General features: G+C 35.7%; 1 protein-coding gene across 1 annotated transcript; it reads right to left on the bottom strand.

Moving 5' to 3' along the window:
* Positions 1-11468: 11468 nt before the first annotated feature.
* LOC143582257 (E3 ubiquitin-protein ligase At1g63170-like) lies at positions 11469-15875 on the bottom strand. The gene is made up of 4 exons (XM_077064864.1): positions 14356-15875; positions 13225-13350; positions 12232-12517; positions 11469-11817 (listed from the first exon to the last, which is right to left on the bottom strand). Exons 1-4 carry the CDS (start codon positions 14946-14948, stop codon positions 11602-11604), a joined length of 1221 nt encoding a protein of 406 aa, XP_076920979.1. The 5' UTR covers positions 14949-15875; the 3' UTR covers positions 11469-11601.
* Positions 15876-16666: the final 791 nt, after the last annotated feature.

Below are 16666 nucleotides of genomic sequence, written 5' to 3'. Positions count from 1 at the left end.
GAGTAGTCTTTGGAAGTTTTGTTATAAAATTCATGGTAATCATTTCCCATTTCCAAATGGGAAGTTAGGGTTGTTGAAGCAAATCTGAAGGCTTTTGATGCTCAGCTTTTACTTGTAAACAAGTTAGACATTTGGTTACATGCAATGTAATGTCTTTTTCATTCCATTCCACTAGTAGTCAGGTTTAAGATTTTGGTACATCTTATCACTAACGGGATGCATCATGTAGTTCGATTTATGAGCTTCATTCATTATCTTTTTATGTAGCTCTCTGATTATTGGTACCCAGATCCTATTTCGAAGTCTGGGTATACCAACATCTCCTTTGAATAAAGAGTCGATTTTACCATTACGATTTTCATCGGAGATGTTGTTTTCTTCAATGGCTTGCTTTTAATATTTCTTGATTTGTTCGATTAGATCTATCTGAAGTTCTAATCTTAAATCTCTAGCTCTCTTGGGTTTCTCATGTTCTTTTCGTCTTAATGCGAAAGCTAAAACATTGGTTTTACCTTCATGATAGGTGATTTCATAATCATAATCATTCAAGGTTTCCATCCATATCCTTTGATGCATGTTAAGCTCTTTCTGATCAAAGATGTGCATCAAACTGTTATGAATAGTGTACACGATAAATATGACCCATAAAGATAATGTCTCCATAATTTCAAAGAAAATATTATGGCACCTAACTCTGGATCATGAGTCGTATAATTATTTTCGTGTACTTTCAATTGACGAGAAGCATAACCTATTACTTTATTTCTTTGCATTAGTACACAACCTAAACCTGAATGGGATGTGTCACTAAATACAATGAAATCCTCCGTACAATCTGGCAAATCCAATATAGGTGCGTTAGTAAGATTTTTCTAAAGTATATCAAACACTTCATTTTTAACGTTCTTTAGAGTTAATGATGTTAGGGGAATAGCTGTACATGAGAAATTTTCAATGAATCTTCTATAATATTCCGCCAAACCTAGGAAAATTTGATTAGCTTTCTAGGGATCTCCCACTTAGCGATTGCTTCAATTTTAGCTGGGTCTGCCTGAATTCATTTGGCATTAACCACATGACCAAGAAATTATACTTCATGAAGCCAGAATTCACACTTAGAAAACTTAGGGTACAATTTCTCATTTCAAAGTAATTCAAGTAAGATTCAATGATGCAATTGGTGATCTTATTCTGATTTAGAATAAATGAGTATATCTTCGATAAATATGATTACAAATTTATCTAAATAAGGCTTGCGAATTATGTTCATCATGTCCATGAACGCGGCTGGGGCATTAGTGACTCCAAAAGGCATGACAGTGAACTTATAATGTCCATAACTTGTGCGAAATGTCATCTTCAGAATGTCTTCATCTTGAACTTTCAAATGACGATATCCTGAACGTAAGTCTATTTTAGAAAAGTAGCTTGCTCCTTGCAATTGATCGAATAAGTAGTCAATTCAAGGTAGCGGATATCGATTCTTAATAGTTACTTTGTTCAAGGCTCTATAATCAATACACATTCTCATGGATCCGTCTTTCTTCTTGACGAATAATATCGGAGCTCCCCAAGGCGACGAACTTGGGCAAATAAATCCTTTTTCCAGTAGATCATCCAATTATTTCTTTAACTCTTTCATTTCCATAGAAGCTATGTGATATGGGGCTTTGGCTATTGGTGCAGTTTCAGGCATCAAGTCTATTCTAAACTCGACTTCTCGATTAGGTGGAATATCTGCTAAAACATTGGGAAAGACGTCCGGAAATTCAGCAACTATAGGTACATCTTTTATCTCTTTTAGTTTAGGCTCTTCGGTAGCGTGGGCCATAAATGCTAAACAACCTTGGTTTAGACATTTGTCCTTAATCATGGAAATTAAGCTAACCTGACCAGCATCCTTGTCACCGGCATTTGTATTATTCGTTTACCCGGAGCTTGTAGTTCTATGGTTTTCTAATAGCAAATGATACGGGCATGGTTATCAGATAACCAGTCCATACCTAGAACTATGTCAAAACTGGCTAATGTCATGGGTAATAATTGAACGGGTATGACATAACTTGCTAACAAGATCTTTCCATTTTCTAAGGTTTTGGAAATCTTAACTACCTCACCATTGGTTGTCTTGACGTTTAAAGTTTTATTGAATTTCATTAAAGGTCCGTTTAATAGACTACAAAAGTTATAGTCTATAAAACTTTGGTTTGCACCTGAATCAAATAAAACCCTAGCATAAACGTTATTAACTAAGAACATACCGGTGATGGTGTCCGGTATGTCCGCAACCTTTTTGGTGTCGAGTACGAAGACTCGAGCATTTACCTTTTTAGGTTCATTCTTGGTGCCACTTCCTCCAGCACCTCCACTAGCAGCAACATGCTTTTTCTTTGGACATTCAAAACTGAGATGCCCGGTCTCCTTGCAGTTAAATAAGTCATTGATTTCTTCTAACAATCAGCAGCAACATGCTCTGGCTTGTTGCATAAATTACAAACTACAAAAGTAGATGCTACAAATTGGCATCGACTGAAGTGATGTCTCATGCATATCTTGCACAATGTCTCTTGCATATGTTGTGTCGCACTAAGTAACCAAAATTCCAAAATTTCCATTTTAGTCCCTACCTGTCACGTCTTGGTCTTGCTTCCATTTTCCAAAAATATTATGGCGGCGATGCTGGCCATCAAAGCGCCACATTGCGCCCATCATCCGAACTTATGCGCGTGCACGTCGGGTGCTTCACACCCTCCGCTAGGATCACTCAGTGCATGTTTGGAATATAAGAATATTACTATGGTAACTTATCTCCTTATAAAGAGCTTCAAAGTTTTGTTACTTTTAGTTTGGGATGAATTTATCTCTCCTAGTTATACACATGTGATAGACTTTCATTTTCTTCCAACTTTTCATGTAGGGTGGATTAATTTTTCCCATTTCCTTAGTATGGGATGCTTCCAATTATTTAACTTCTTTACCATATCATAAATTTTTTTTTTGTTCCTTTGACTTTTAAAGTTGACATTTTCAGCCTAAAATAAATATGGGTTTTTCCGAGATGTTACAACACATCTTGTTACAAAATAATATCATATCTACATCCATGTACAATATGAACGTTCTCTTCACAACAACATACCATATATAGATATCATTCACTTAACATTATTTACAAAAAATCAATTGATCAATAAACAATTATATGATATTTAATTAACAAATTATATCATTACATACAAAAAAAACATATACACACGACACAACCCATAACTTAATTCTCATCATAATATATATACTAACCCACGCCACTAACCAACTTTCCTTCATAACATAAAGAGTTTTTGATATTCTTTTGGTTGAATCCTATGCAAACTATAATCCCAATTTATCATCGTTGCCCCCACATAAGTATCAGTAGTTGTTGATCAGTTTTGTTGAGTCATATGCAAAACCACAATCGTAATTTCTTATATGTTAATACACATAATACAAGTTACCTACACAACTTTCTTATATATAACTACACGGAATACAAGTTACCTACACAACTTAAGTTATGAACCTACGTAAACCAACACGGAATATCGATTACCTGCACTTTAAACTCTGAACTTACACAGTCCTACACATAACCATATTACCTACATTGTGATGTGTAGGAAATGATGCATAGTTTATAAAAAGAGACAGATTCATTATTTGAACAACTTATAGAATAATTGTCCATAATTTCTAGAACTAATGTTCAAAGTAAAAGTGTGTAATGATAGAAATAACTCTAAAATGTATGAATTTGTATGATGACACGTTTTAGTATACAATGTAGTTCAGACTGGTGGAGTGTAGGACTTTCTTGTGTAGTGAAGGAACAATGAAAAAAACTTTTAAGTCCTAAAAGAAACAATCTAACTAGTTTTGTGAAGTACAAGAAAGTAAACAAAACTACATTTAAAATACACAACCACACCTACCCATTTTTCAATACACATTCACAAAGACAAAGTTGACATATGCACTCAAAGAACTTTCAAACACATATGCATCCATGCATCCTAAAAAAAACAACTTTTGTTTCAAAATCAGTTTTAGCAAAATCAAAATCAAAATTAAAATTGGGTATATTAATTAGTGATGGTTTATATAAATACAAAAGAAAATTCACAAGAATTCGTATCACGCGAAAGCTATAATAGTATCCCTTAATTATTAATTCAAAAGAGAAGAGCGGTAAGAATCAATTAAATATTTGTGAGGAAAAATATTTTTGGAAACTATAAAAAATTGATGATGGTATCATGATATATGGGATTTTGATTTACATGCTTTACTTTAAAACATTTAATCTAAAATCAAAATTACTACACTAACCTTTTAATTAAAAAGTCATTAATTTAATAAACACATTAATAATAAAAAGCCTTAAGCAATGTAGGCCATTGATCAATCTAATCAAAAGTTATAAATCACTTCTCACACTTCTCGTACTAAGACGATTTCTCTCCTGAACCATCCCATATATATATATATATATATGAATGCTAAACGTATATTAGCTAGTATGTATTTTATCACTCAATAAACGCATGTAAGTTTACTGAAAAAATGAAATAAAAACAAATATCGACTCATATATGCACCCACGCACTAAATAAAATCGAGCGTTCAACTCGGCCACCACCCAATGCAGCTTCGAATCAATCCAAACAATGTTAACTATCAATAGGGTTGTTTAAAAAGTCTGCAGCTCGCGAGGCGTGAGAAACCCAATCGAAAATAGCTCAAAGAATGCTCGAGTTAAAAAAGCTCGATTCTAAATGAGCTCGGCTTAAATATGTCACACCCCTACCAAGGGGGCAATGTCAGGGCATGAGCTTTGGTTCAAAGCTCACAAGGTAGTATCATGCAATTTAAATGTGACAATATCTAATATAAGGCCTCGGTCCCGGTGCCATACTTTAGCGTTGGATTTACTCATAAACACAGTTCTAAATATCAGAGTGAATTAAAACTTTTCGCGGAAACGTTAACTTCAACTATCTGTTACAAAACATTCAATCTTTTCTTTAAAACCCTAACATAAAACATCATATTTAAAACATCATTTCTTCCATCTTCAGCTGCCAGCCGTTTGATCCATGCCATGTGCCATCCTCATGCCAGCTCTTTAGCCTGTTCACCTGCGTGCATACTAAAAGTCAGTTACGCTGAGTGAGTTCAAGTTAATCAAGCAACTTACCATACAATCACTACGTGCAATTATATACGTGTCCAAAGACACGTAGTCCTCTGTCTAACCTGCTCACCTTACCTCTAACCCCTTCATTGGCCCTACGTCTTAGCCACTTTTTTACAGAAGCACATAGAGGCTTGCCATCCCACGTACTAACGTTATGCCACTTATTTAACGAAGACACGTAGAGGCTTTTCTTCCCACGTACTATCGTCATGCCACTTAATAAAGGAGGCACGTATAGGTTTGCCCTACCACGCACTCATGTTATGCCACTTTAATAATGAAGGCATGTATAGGCTTACCCTACCACGTACTATCGCCATGCCACTATCACCCTTACTAGACCCCTCTCCGCTTCTATCACACTCTGCTTTTACTTGTATATAACACACTTCCTATCAGTTCATCATTTACATAATAAGCAAGTCACATCCTAACATTCATACACACTAATAATCACCTGGCAATCCTTCTCCTTGGCGATATGTGCAATATCCGAAAATCGTTCACGCACCGACAAACGTTCATTCATAACCTCAATATAATAACTAACTCGTATATCATTTATACCATACACTTACCACTTTAGGTAAGTGTATTCACACCTCACATCGAGTACGCACACAGCCCCGAAAACATAGCAATGAAGTGGGGCTAGAAACTCACCTGATTTCTGTTACGTTCACCGTTAATGGTTATTCCTTTCTTTAGTTGTGCGCGACTAACAGTTTAATAAACACAATATTAAATACCACTCGAGCCATGCCTAACTGTTGGCTAACTTAATCTTAAGCGTCTAAGAAAGTTTTACTTCATTGAATCTTTACATGGTTAGTTAATCGTTACTCGTTAACCTTTAAAGGTATCTTTCATAAATTAATAAAGTCAAAGGGCTATTATGTAATTAAACCATTTATTCTAAGTCTAGGGACCTTTCTGTCATTCTTTAAATCTTAATTCGTTATCCAGTTCGTTAACGAAGAAGACTCCTTCGTTATTTCTTAACGAATTGAACTTTATAACGAATTGGCCTTTATAACGAATTGATACATAGAACGAATTGGTCTTTATAACGAACTGGCCTTCATAACGAATTGGTTTTTACAACAACTGGCCTTCACGAATTATCATAACAAACTGCCGCTAATTCGTTATTTCCCTTAACGAATGGGCATGACTAATTACTGCTAGTTTGTTATTTCTCCTTAACGAATTACTGCTTATTTCGTTATTTCTCCGTTAACGAATTAGGGTTAGGTCAAAGAATGTCAGAATATTCTCTGACATTCCCTTTAAACTCGCACCCGTATTCCAGCGCCGCCATTACAGCACCGTCATCGCCGGAAAACCGGGATCTCGCCCGAAAAGCGAGATCTCAGTCGTTTTCCACCATTTTCACCGTTTTTTATCCCATTCGATCCAGATCTGAGTTAGGGTGACCCCTAAGCTCATCTTTTGATCGGTTTATACCATATTCCATCCGGATCTCGTGACTTTAGCGAATTAGGGTGTCAGCTCGTCGTTCCGCAACTAGATCTAGCGTGTTTGGATGCATTTAATATCATACTATCATTACCTTGGGTCGGAATCGGTCCTTCTTCTTGGTTTTGGTTAGAGAAAGAGATAGAGAGCTTAAGTGTGTTTTTTATGGTGTATGGAATGAGTGAAAATGAATGGATTATGGATTAATTAAGGTTTGTATATCATGGGTCATGGGCTTAAGCCCATGGTCTTTCTTCTTTCCTTATTAACACAAGTTCATTATCCATATTTATTTTATTATTTCATCACTATTTCTCGTAAAATTTACCACCATAAATAAATAATATATTTAATACTATTTTTAGAAATTTCAGGATGTTACAAATCTACCCTCCTAAAAATAGGTTTCGTTCCCGAAACCTACTTGGTTACCCCATCAAAATTACCTCCTGCTCTTTCCCCTTCTTAAAACGTCCTAACTCTCTTGCTTGCCGCTTTACCTCATGTCATGTCAATCATCGAGTTGATCATGGATCTCAGCTTTATTTGGTAGCTTCCCATGAAGTTCTCAACGATAGGTTTCAATGTTTCATCACACAAGGAATGTCACATTACTTTAATCATTATCGTCTACTTTTGGCCCAATAGGCCGGGAGCATTGATCAATCATAAGTCATTCATACAAAATCACAAGAAATCAGAAGTCGTTCAAAACATAAAAAGGAAATTATTCAAGCTTTCCAGACAAACGTAGGTTCAAACTGTAACATAAAACACCCCTTAACAATACTAACATAAAACAACTGCGACAGACCACTTATTCTCTTGCAACCTTCTCAGTGGCTGATAAATCATCCTTTTACGCGTCTCCTCTTCTTCCCTCCATTGCTACGGCTTCTCCACAATCTCTAGCTATGTGACTTGACTTGCCACACTTGTAACATTTCTGGTCCTCGGTGCATTCACAAGAGATGTGTCCCTTCTTCTTGCATCAGTAGCACTGGTTTGGACCAGCCTTGCATTCTCTCAAGTGCATATTCCACACACTTTGCATGTTTCCTTGCCTGCGATCTTTTGTCTTCTTCCCCGTATACTCTACGATATCCGCAGACCGTTTGGTTCCTTTCCCTCCTTCCCCATCTTTCACTTCCACATCATCAGCCGCCAGGTCATTACAAACCATCTCTTCTAACTCACCTGCAGAGTCAAAGGTAGAAGGTTTGTTAGCCCTTACTAACGTGCGAACCTTTTGTGGAAGCCCCCTGACATAGCACTTGATCCGTTTCGCCTCAAATTTCACCATGTCAGGAACCAGCCTAGACATGCGGTTGAATTCAGTGGTGTACTCGCGGTGCGTCATCTTGCCCGTCTTCAGATTCAAAAACTTCATTTTAGCCCTCTCGACCTCAGCATCAGCACAAAACCACTTCATAACCAATTCCGTCATATCATCCCATCTCATTGCCTTAACTTCCTCTCGAGTCTTTCTCTGCTCCACCGACACCCACTAGTGCATAGCTTCCTCTCCTAACGGCTGGGTAGCATAACCCACCGCTTGATCAGGATAACACTCGCTAATCCGGATAACCTTGTCCATTGCGGTTGTCCATTGGAGAGTAGCGATTGCGTCTCCTAAACCAGTTAGCTTCGGTGGGTACCCACCTAGTTGACCGAAATTGAGTATCGTGTTCAAATTATAGAAATGGTTTATCTCATGTAGGTTAGCCTCTAAGCCGATAATCTCTTCTTAAAAAGTGAAAATAATATCACATGCATGCCATATCTCCAACTGACTAAAAGATGGTTGAATCTCTTGATGTAATGTGTAAGTGGGTGCTAAGGATGAAAGTTTTGACCGGTAACCGAGTTCTAGATTTGTTGTGGAAAAGATCATTAATTTGGCTCAGATCTTTTCACCAGTTTTTCTTCCATATTTGTTTCATACTACATAGTTGAAAAAAAAGAAAACTTGAAATACTTATAATAACGTTTAGGGGTATTCAAATTAACTCTACAGATACGATTGACGTACTCATTGGCCATAATCGCCTTGTTCTCAATATCTCATAGTGGATACTGATTATTGAATTTTAGCCATATATATATAGCAATGGTTGAGTAGTACGTTCTTCTGTTTAGTGATACTGCAGTGCATTTGCCAACTAATTAATAGTGTAAGTTGTAGGTATTTTTGGGTGATTATTAAGTTTCCTGAAAAATATATTTGTGTTTAACGAAACTGATGAAGAATTAAGGTTTGACACGCTAATTCTTGAAAAATGTGTGTCTTGATTTGTGGATTTGAAGTTTAGTCATTGTCAAAATCATTTGAATCTTATTTTTTATTGAAAACATTCAAATGTGCTAGTAGTAGTAAGTGTGATAAATGCCTAAATGAATTAAGTGGTAGCTCCTTATCACATAAGGAAGGAATGGGTTATTTTATGAAACTGTGCTCTAATGACTAATTTGATACATATCTAGAGAATCAATAATGGATGTAATTGAGTTTAGTCATACTCTTCATCTGAGAAAAATAAACAGCACATATAATTCTAAATTAAAGAACATACGTACACTCTACCTAGCTTCTCCTCCATTTACTTTTACGTATCTATAATTGCGCAATATAATTTCAAAAGACAGATGATTGCTTTGCACTATACATATCTTATGCGACATCAAATTCATTGTTACTTTTACTTTACCCACGTGCTAGTAGTAGTAAGATTGATGACGATGAATGAGGCTTCATATTTTGAACAGATGATGGCAATCAACAAAAGAAGACATGAGTGTTTAGTCCCAATAGTATCGCTTAAAATTGAAAAATTTTACCCTCACACCATGTATTTGCTTTTTAATACATACATACACAGCTGCCCGCACAATGCAGCGAGAAGCCAAGAAACATGGATCATGGTAACTGTGAAACCAGTCATCGATTTGGTTTCATGATTTTTGGTCGGTCAATTTCAAAATTTTCAAAATGTAGCGAAAGGTTTTGTTTGGGGTTTAAACAGGAACCAACAATATGAAACTGGACCGAACCGTAAATGTTGAATGCAGTTTCTTTTAATTTCTTAATTATTGAGATTGCCACTAGTTAGATTGTTAGTATGGATTATTAGCCAATAGTTAATAGTCTCAAATTAAAATCTTTTTTTTTCTTTTCTAAATGACTTGTCCTTTTCAATTGTCAAAATTTGATAAAGTAACGTTTCCAAGCTTAATCAGTTTCTTAACTAGTTCTAATTGCTTTAATAATGTTCTTGGCTAAAGATGTGATACAACCCTATTCAAGTTTGATTATCAATGTTATAAATTCCAAGAAAAAAAAGTTGCCTATTTTTTTAGTTTGGGACTGTTAATTGAAGCTGGCTTGTGGTGAAGTAATCTATGACATCTAACTCGCGCTTGATTTAAAAACCGGCTACGAACCGGCCGGTCCTTTCAAGCAGTGGCCGTTCAGTCCAGTCCATGGTCCATTGGATTGTCGTTGTTCAGGCCAGTCCATCGTCCATTAGATGTACAATGCAAGTGTTGAACTGGTTATACCAGATCTTGTGTAGGAAGCCAGAGCCTGGCAATTTAGGACGGCTGGTTTGAACATCTAACCACCAATTATTATTAAAATACCAATTTTAAGCCCAAGAGCATTTTGGTAATTAGCGGCCCGTTATTATATAACAATTTGAAACTATTGTGCCGCAAAGCCTCGATCAAGCCACTTTACGGCATCTTATTCGTGGCTTTTTTGCATTTTTTTTTTAAATTTTTTAGATCCGGTCTGTAACGAACATAATGAAAACCGAACCGTGCCAATTTTTTATATTTTGTTTTAGTTCCGGTGTCGTAACGACCGTGACAAAAATTGACCGAACTCACGTAAACTCAATGTGTTTTCTTTTAGTTCAAATTCCGTAACAAATGTAACAAAAACCGAATGCTGATTTTGTTTTAGTTCCGGTATCGTAACGAACATGACGAAAACCGACCAAATCCGCGTAGACTGACCACCTAAACATCGAGGATCGACAACGGCCGGATTTTACCAACAATCGAGTTTTACCAACACCACCTCATTGGTCCGCCTCAACTTTTATAATTTTTTTGTTTAATTCCGGTACAATAATGCACGTAACCGAAACCGACCGCCTCTAACTCTTGGGACCGACAACGCTTTGGTTTACCACCGCCTAGGTTTTACCGACCTGTCCCGACGCATTGCGCGGGGCAAAACACTAGTTTTTTTTTATAAAAATAGCCTTCAAGGCTGCGATTAAAAGTAAAACATTTAACATAGCGATTTAAAGAATCCGAAACGGGTAAATTAAGTTAGGATTAATAATTTGGGATTGCTTTTTGAGTTGCAAATGTATTTATATGAAATTGGAGGATAAACTAACTAAGCCAGTTAAACCCCTCCCAATACAACCGATGTACCATCTTTTAGCCCAACCCGATACAAGTTAAAACCGGTATTTAAAAACATCGGCGCTTTAGAGGCATTGTACATGTATTTTACCAGTGGTGCTGGTGTACAAGTGTGAATTAGTAGGAAAAGGATTAATGTGAACAAACAGATTCAAGCCAATTACACACCTATATGTTTCTTTCCAAACCACATCTCAAACCAACGGTTTTTGGCCTAAACTTGTTTTGATCGTTTTTCAATATGCATTTTGCTACCCTTTACTACTCGTTGTCGGGTGTCAGACTAGTGAAAGTCCATATTGTAGGGCAAAACATAAACGTGTTTGAAAGGTTAATCGTGTGAAACCATATAAAATGCTTTCGACGACAAAAAAAACCCTCTTGACGTCCGACAAAAGAACACGAATAAGGATAGACATTATTCACTTATCAAACAGACATACAAACTTTCATATTAACATACCGGGACTAGGGCTAGGTCGCAGCCTGGCAGTTGCTTCTGCCAGTGAGTTGAAAATGGTCTCACCCACTTCAATCTTGCAAAGTGGGCATGAGTTATTGATCTTTAACCACTTGTCGACACAATCGGTGTGAAAGATATGCCAGCATGGCAGCTCCCTCACTTCATCGTCATTTGCATACTTAGCCAAACATATGCAACACACCTGTTTTTCAGTATATAAACTAGAGTTACACCACCCGAAATATAATACAAATCAGATACAAAAATAATCAGTTTTGGGTTGTCATGTCTAACCCGAGTATTAAACAGGCTAACCGGTTTAAATTAACTGATCATGTTCATGTTAACCTCTTTAGTTAAACAGGTTGATCCCGTTTATGACCTGTCTAACATATTTATTACCACCCTTTTACAACTTAATTACAAGCCATTTGTAACCCGACATCCCTCTGACTCGTTTAGATATATAGGTTACAATGGTCATTTTCAGGTTACTCGATTTTGCGTGTATCCGTGTTAGAGAAATACATGGGTTGTGTTCGGTTCATAAGTTCAACCCGCCAACCCGACACAACTGTCACCCCAAGGCCCTAGAAATAAGAAAACATGGACTAACCGCGTCTTCTCCCGATATGGTACGTTCCTTTTCAGTTCCAGCAGCCACGACCCCGCCTTCACAAGCATCTGAGTTGGATTCTTTATCATTTGTGCTTTTGATTTTTTTGAATCTGTATGTAGGAAGAGAATTTATAGATTCTGAAGTAGCTCCTTGGTTTTGAGCAAAATCTTCTCTAAATCCCAAAACCGAAATAATGCAAGGAAGGAAACAGCAGATTGTGGTGCACAAGATTAATGGCATTGCATATCCGATACAACTGAATGTAAGAAACACTATACATAACCTGTTATTTTAAACCAAAATGTAAGATCAGTACAAGAAAAAACAACTAAAAAAGACGGAAAGTATAGGTGTCAATTTCAATTTTCAAACACTTATTTAATGCATTACACCTCTCATATCGTTTGCTTATAAAATTAGGAGTAAATTACAAATTTTGTCCTTTAGAAGGAAAAGATACACGAAGTTTCTTCGGTTAGAAAAGTGATCATATGTTTTGTCCTTTCCACCCTAACAGAAGTTAAATTTTGAGGTTACTTTTGTTAAACTGACCATTTTGCCATTACCCCTTAAAGAACGAAATGTGTAACTCTCACTAATCTTTAATTTATTCATTTTGTTTATATTTTATTTACTTTACTTTTCTTTGTTTTTCTATTTTTTCAGCACTTGTATTTTATTAACTTATCTTAAATATTATTAATTAATAGATTTTTTCACCACAAAGGACAAAATAAATATGATGAAAAATAGACAAAAAAAAGTAAAGTAAACAAAATAAAACAAAAAAAAAGTAAAAAATATAAGACTAGCGAGAACTACACATTTCGTCCTCTAAAAGATAAGGGCAGAATGGTAATTTCAATTAAAAGGACATATTTTAAAATTTGGGCAATACATAAAGAACATAATTTGTAGTTTACTTTAAAATTAGTTTTTTACAGAAACAAATCAACAATATTGCCACCTCTCATTGGAAGACAGGTATACCTGTACAAGTTGGGAGCATCAGAAGAAGAAGAATGGCCGCCAAAGATCCACACGTTACCAACAACGAACCAGACTGCAAAAAAGCAATCCAATCCCACTTTCAAGTATTCAGCAAAAACCTTCATTCTGAAATAAACAAACATCATGTTTTTTTTTTCTCAGTTATGTACATTTCTCACTAATAACATGTTTCTATGTTAACAATATCAACTTATGAATCAACATATTGTAATGTCTCGGATTTGAGTGAAAATGCCCAATATACTTGTTAATTCAATTTATACTCCCCTGTATCTGTTATTATGCTGTAGCTATCACTAGAAACATAACTGATAACCCCTGTGTAAATGTTGGGCAATTTTTCAACTTATTTGTACCGATGATTATAATGGCAAAAATAGTTCATTTTGACTCAAACCTTCACTTAAATGGGTGCTAAATGGTTTTTGATGGGACCTTCCTGATTATGAAAGTGTCACAACTTTAATGGGATGAAAGCAGTGTTTTCTTTTAAGCTTTATTAACTTCTTGTTTGATTCCTTGTATGGTGACACTTATGCACACGTAACAAGCTTATATCTCTATTCATGCTTCATCTATAAACCATTTATATGAAATAACGTGTCTGCACATGCACAATTTATGGATCAATATATTGTAACGTCTTGGCTTTGATAGAAATCGACCAATATAACTATTAAAGCAAGTGATACTCCATTCATCAGTTATTAAGTTGTTGCTATCGTTAAAAAAAAACTGTAAACGCTTGAGTAGACACTTGGTTTGAGTAAATGTTTGACTACTTGTCAACCAACTTGTATGAGATTATAGTGACGCTATGTAGCAAGCTTAACATTGACTCTATTCACTCTTCATCTACAAAACATTCATATAATATATTAATATATGTGTATGCACGCGCATGTTTTAGGGCAATTTTCCTTTCATTTTTAAACATATTCAGGCTCAAGAATACATCAAGAAAACTATATACGAGATACCACACTCCATTTATCATATTTTATAAAGAAGAAAGCATTGATCAAATACATTACAATAATTGTGTTATAATACATGCAGGCGATTTTGTGTACTATAAAATCAAAATAAAGATCAACAGAAACAACATACCTTGCACTCAATGATCCCATGGTCATACGCCTTGTTGATGCACCATTAGTGTTGTGAGCGTCCCCGTTTGAAGATGATGTGAAAGAGGTTGCAATAGCCGACAGACTGGCAGAACTAGAAGTTTGGCGGGCCTGCAACGGTTCTTGAGTTGAAGCGTTACGGTTATAAAAACGCCAAAAGAGAAGAGGTAGTGTTACAACACATCCAGAAGCATAACCGATAACCCATGTGAATAAGGGAGCATGAGGATGTTCATCCCTTGATAAAGACAAAACAACAATGGCTGCTATAATTTGGCTAACTGTAATAACCAACTCAACTGATATCCAATAACCAGAATTTAATGGGCTCCTACGTCTGCCATTACCATTCCCGTTTCCCCTTCTAGCAATGGATATAGGAGGTTGTGCATTAGTTGAAGGTGTGTCTTCATTTTGACTTAAGTTTGACCCGTTGGCTGGTCTAGCTTGGGTTGACCTAGATGAGGAAGCGTCATTGCTACTTGTTATATCAATCACATGCTCTGATTCCATTAGTAGAGGCACCTTGCTTGTTTGAATTTTACGCTTTTGCCCCGATGAAGAAATGGCCATCTAAATGCTCCACCAAATTACAAGGTAGAGAAAACATGGGAACTATCAAACTCCAAGTGACATCTGCCTGCAAATATGCACAAATCACCATCCATTGATTTTGTCTCCTTAAAAACTGCATTCATTTTTGCATAAAGATCAAATACATAATCCTCGAATAGTGTTCAGTACTTCAGTTTCTTTCAAGGATAAGCAAACTTAATACTATTAGATTCAAATTATTAAAAAGGCATGAAGAACATGTCAAACACATTGCACCAGTCAAGTTAAGTATTGCTGCATATGGTCAATAACATCGTATTACTAAAGAGCTTTCAGTATTCAGACTCCACTCAGAAAACTAACACACCAATGTAATCTTCTTGAGGTCTTGTTGAATGCAAACGAGTAAGCTTAAGCTTATGAAGCACACTTGGAAGTTAACAATAAAGCTTTAATCTAATGAAGATTACGAAATTCTGAGTGAAATGAATTTGGGGAGAAATTACATTCTCATTCAAAAATAGCTATTTAACCTAATTACAAACTACAAATACAAAGTACGAACGGCTAACGGAAAAATAAAAAAACTAATGGATATAAATAACTAAGCAATTCTGTTAAATACAATCAGATTACGTATGAACAAATCAACTCCCTTAACCAATGGCTACCACACAAAGCATTCAACTAACGCACCAAAAAACAAACAAATTCCGCACTTACAGAGAGCTGGTTCACTTCCGAGTACAGACTAGTCTAACTAGCCGAAATCGGAAACCCTAGGTTATTAAGTATTTCATCACTTCAAAACCTCTCAAAATAAGTAAAAGTGATCAAAATTAGACAAAAATCGCTTAACTGATGAACTAAACTTAAAGTAAACCGTTCACAATCAATCGATAACAACAGCATTTACAGAGAGCTGATTCGCTACCGACTAGTGTAAGAAACCAGATACCTTAGGTTATCGAGTACTTCATCACTTTAAAACCTCTCAAAACAGTAAAATTAATCAAAACTTAAAGTTAACCATTATTCGCAATCAATCGATGATAATAACAAAGCAATAAAAGTACAAAACCCTAGGTGACACTAACTAAATCCTAATCATACCTAAACACAACAATCGGATCGTCAATAATTAAAACCGTAGCGATGTTAAGGTGATTACTCGAATGAATGAATGAATGAATTGGTGCAAGTGTAGATGGAGGATTGATTGATTACTTACTACCAGTGAGTTGAGTAGGCGATTAAATTAGGATGTGATTTTGATCGATTAATTGAGTTAGGGTTTGATGAATGTGTACGGTTTGTTCTTATGGGAAATGGATGTACCTTTGAGAGACTCAGGTGCTGATTGTTTTTTAAGGGGTAAAACGTCTGCAGTCTGCGAACCACATCTGCAGACTTCTGTAGCAAAAGAGGTGGACCAAACCTCTGCAGTCTGTAAGAAGAAGACTGTTTGTTTTTCAACATCTGCAGACTACTAATACATTTAATGTATAACTTATACCAAAAACACAAATTATCCAACAACAATTAATACATAAATCCAAATTTTATACCAAAAAATACAAATTATCCATAATTAAAAATACTCACAATATCAAAATACATAATCCAAGATTAACATGTATGAGAATCATTAGGTCTTACAAACAATCTATAAATTCCAGCATTATTCTCATAATCAAATCGTCAAGTTCCATCAGTGTAGCCATTGTCAAGTCTTG

The sequence above is a fragment of the Bidens hawaiensis genome, unplaced genomic scaffold, assembly GCF_021521415.1.
Source record: "Bidens hawaiensis isolate Kalapana, Puna unplaced genomic scaffold, B.hawaiensis_p1.1 tig00031509_1, whole genome shotgun sequence".
Classification (NCBI taxonomy): Eukaryota; Viridiplantae; Streptophyta; class Magnoliopsida; order Asterales; family Asteraceae; genus Bidens; species Bidens hawaiensis.
Note: the sequence above shows the minus strand (reverse complement) of the source record. Positions and strands in the feature narration are given on the sequence as shown.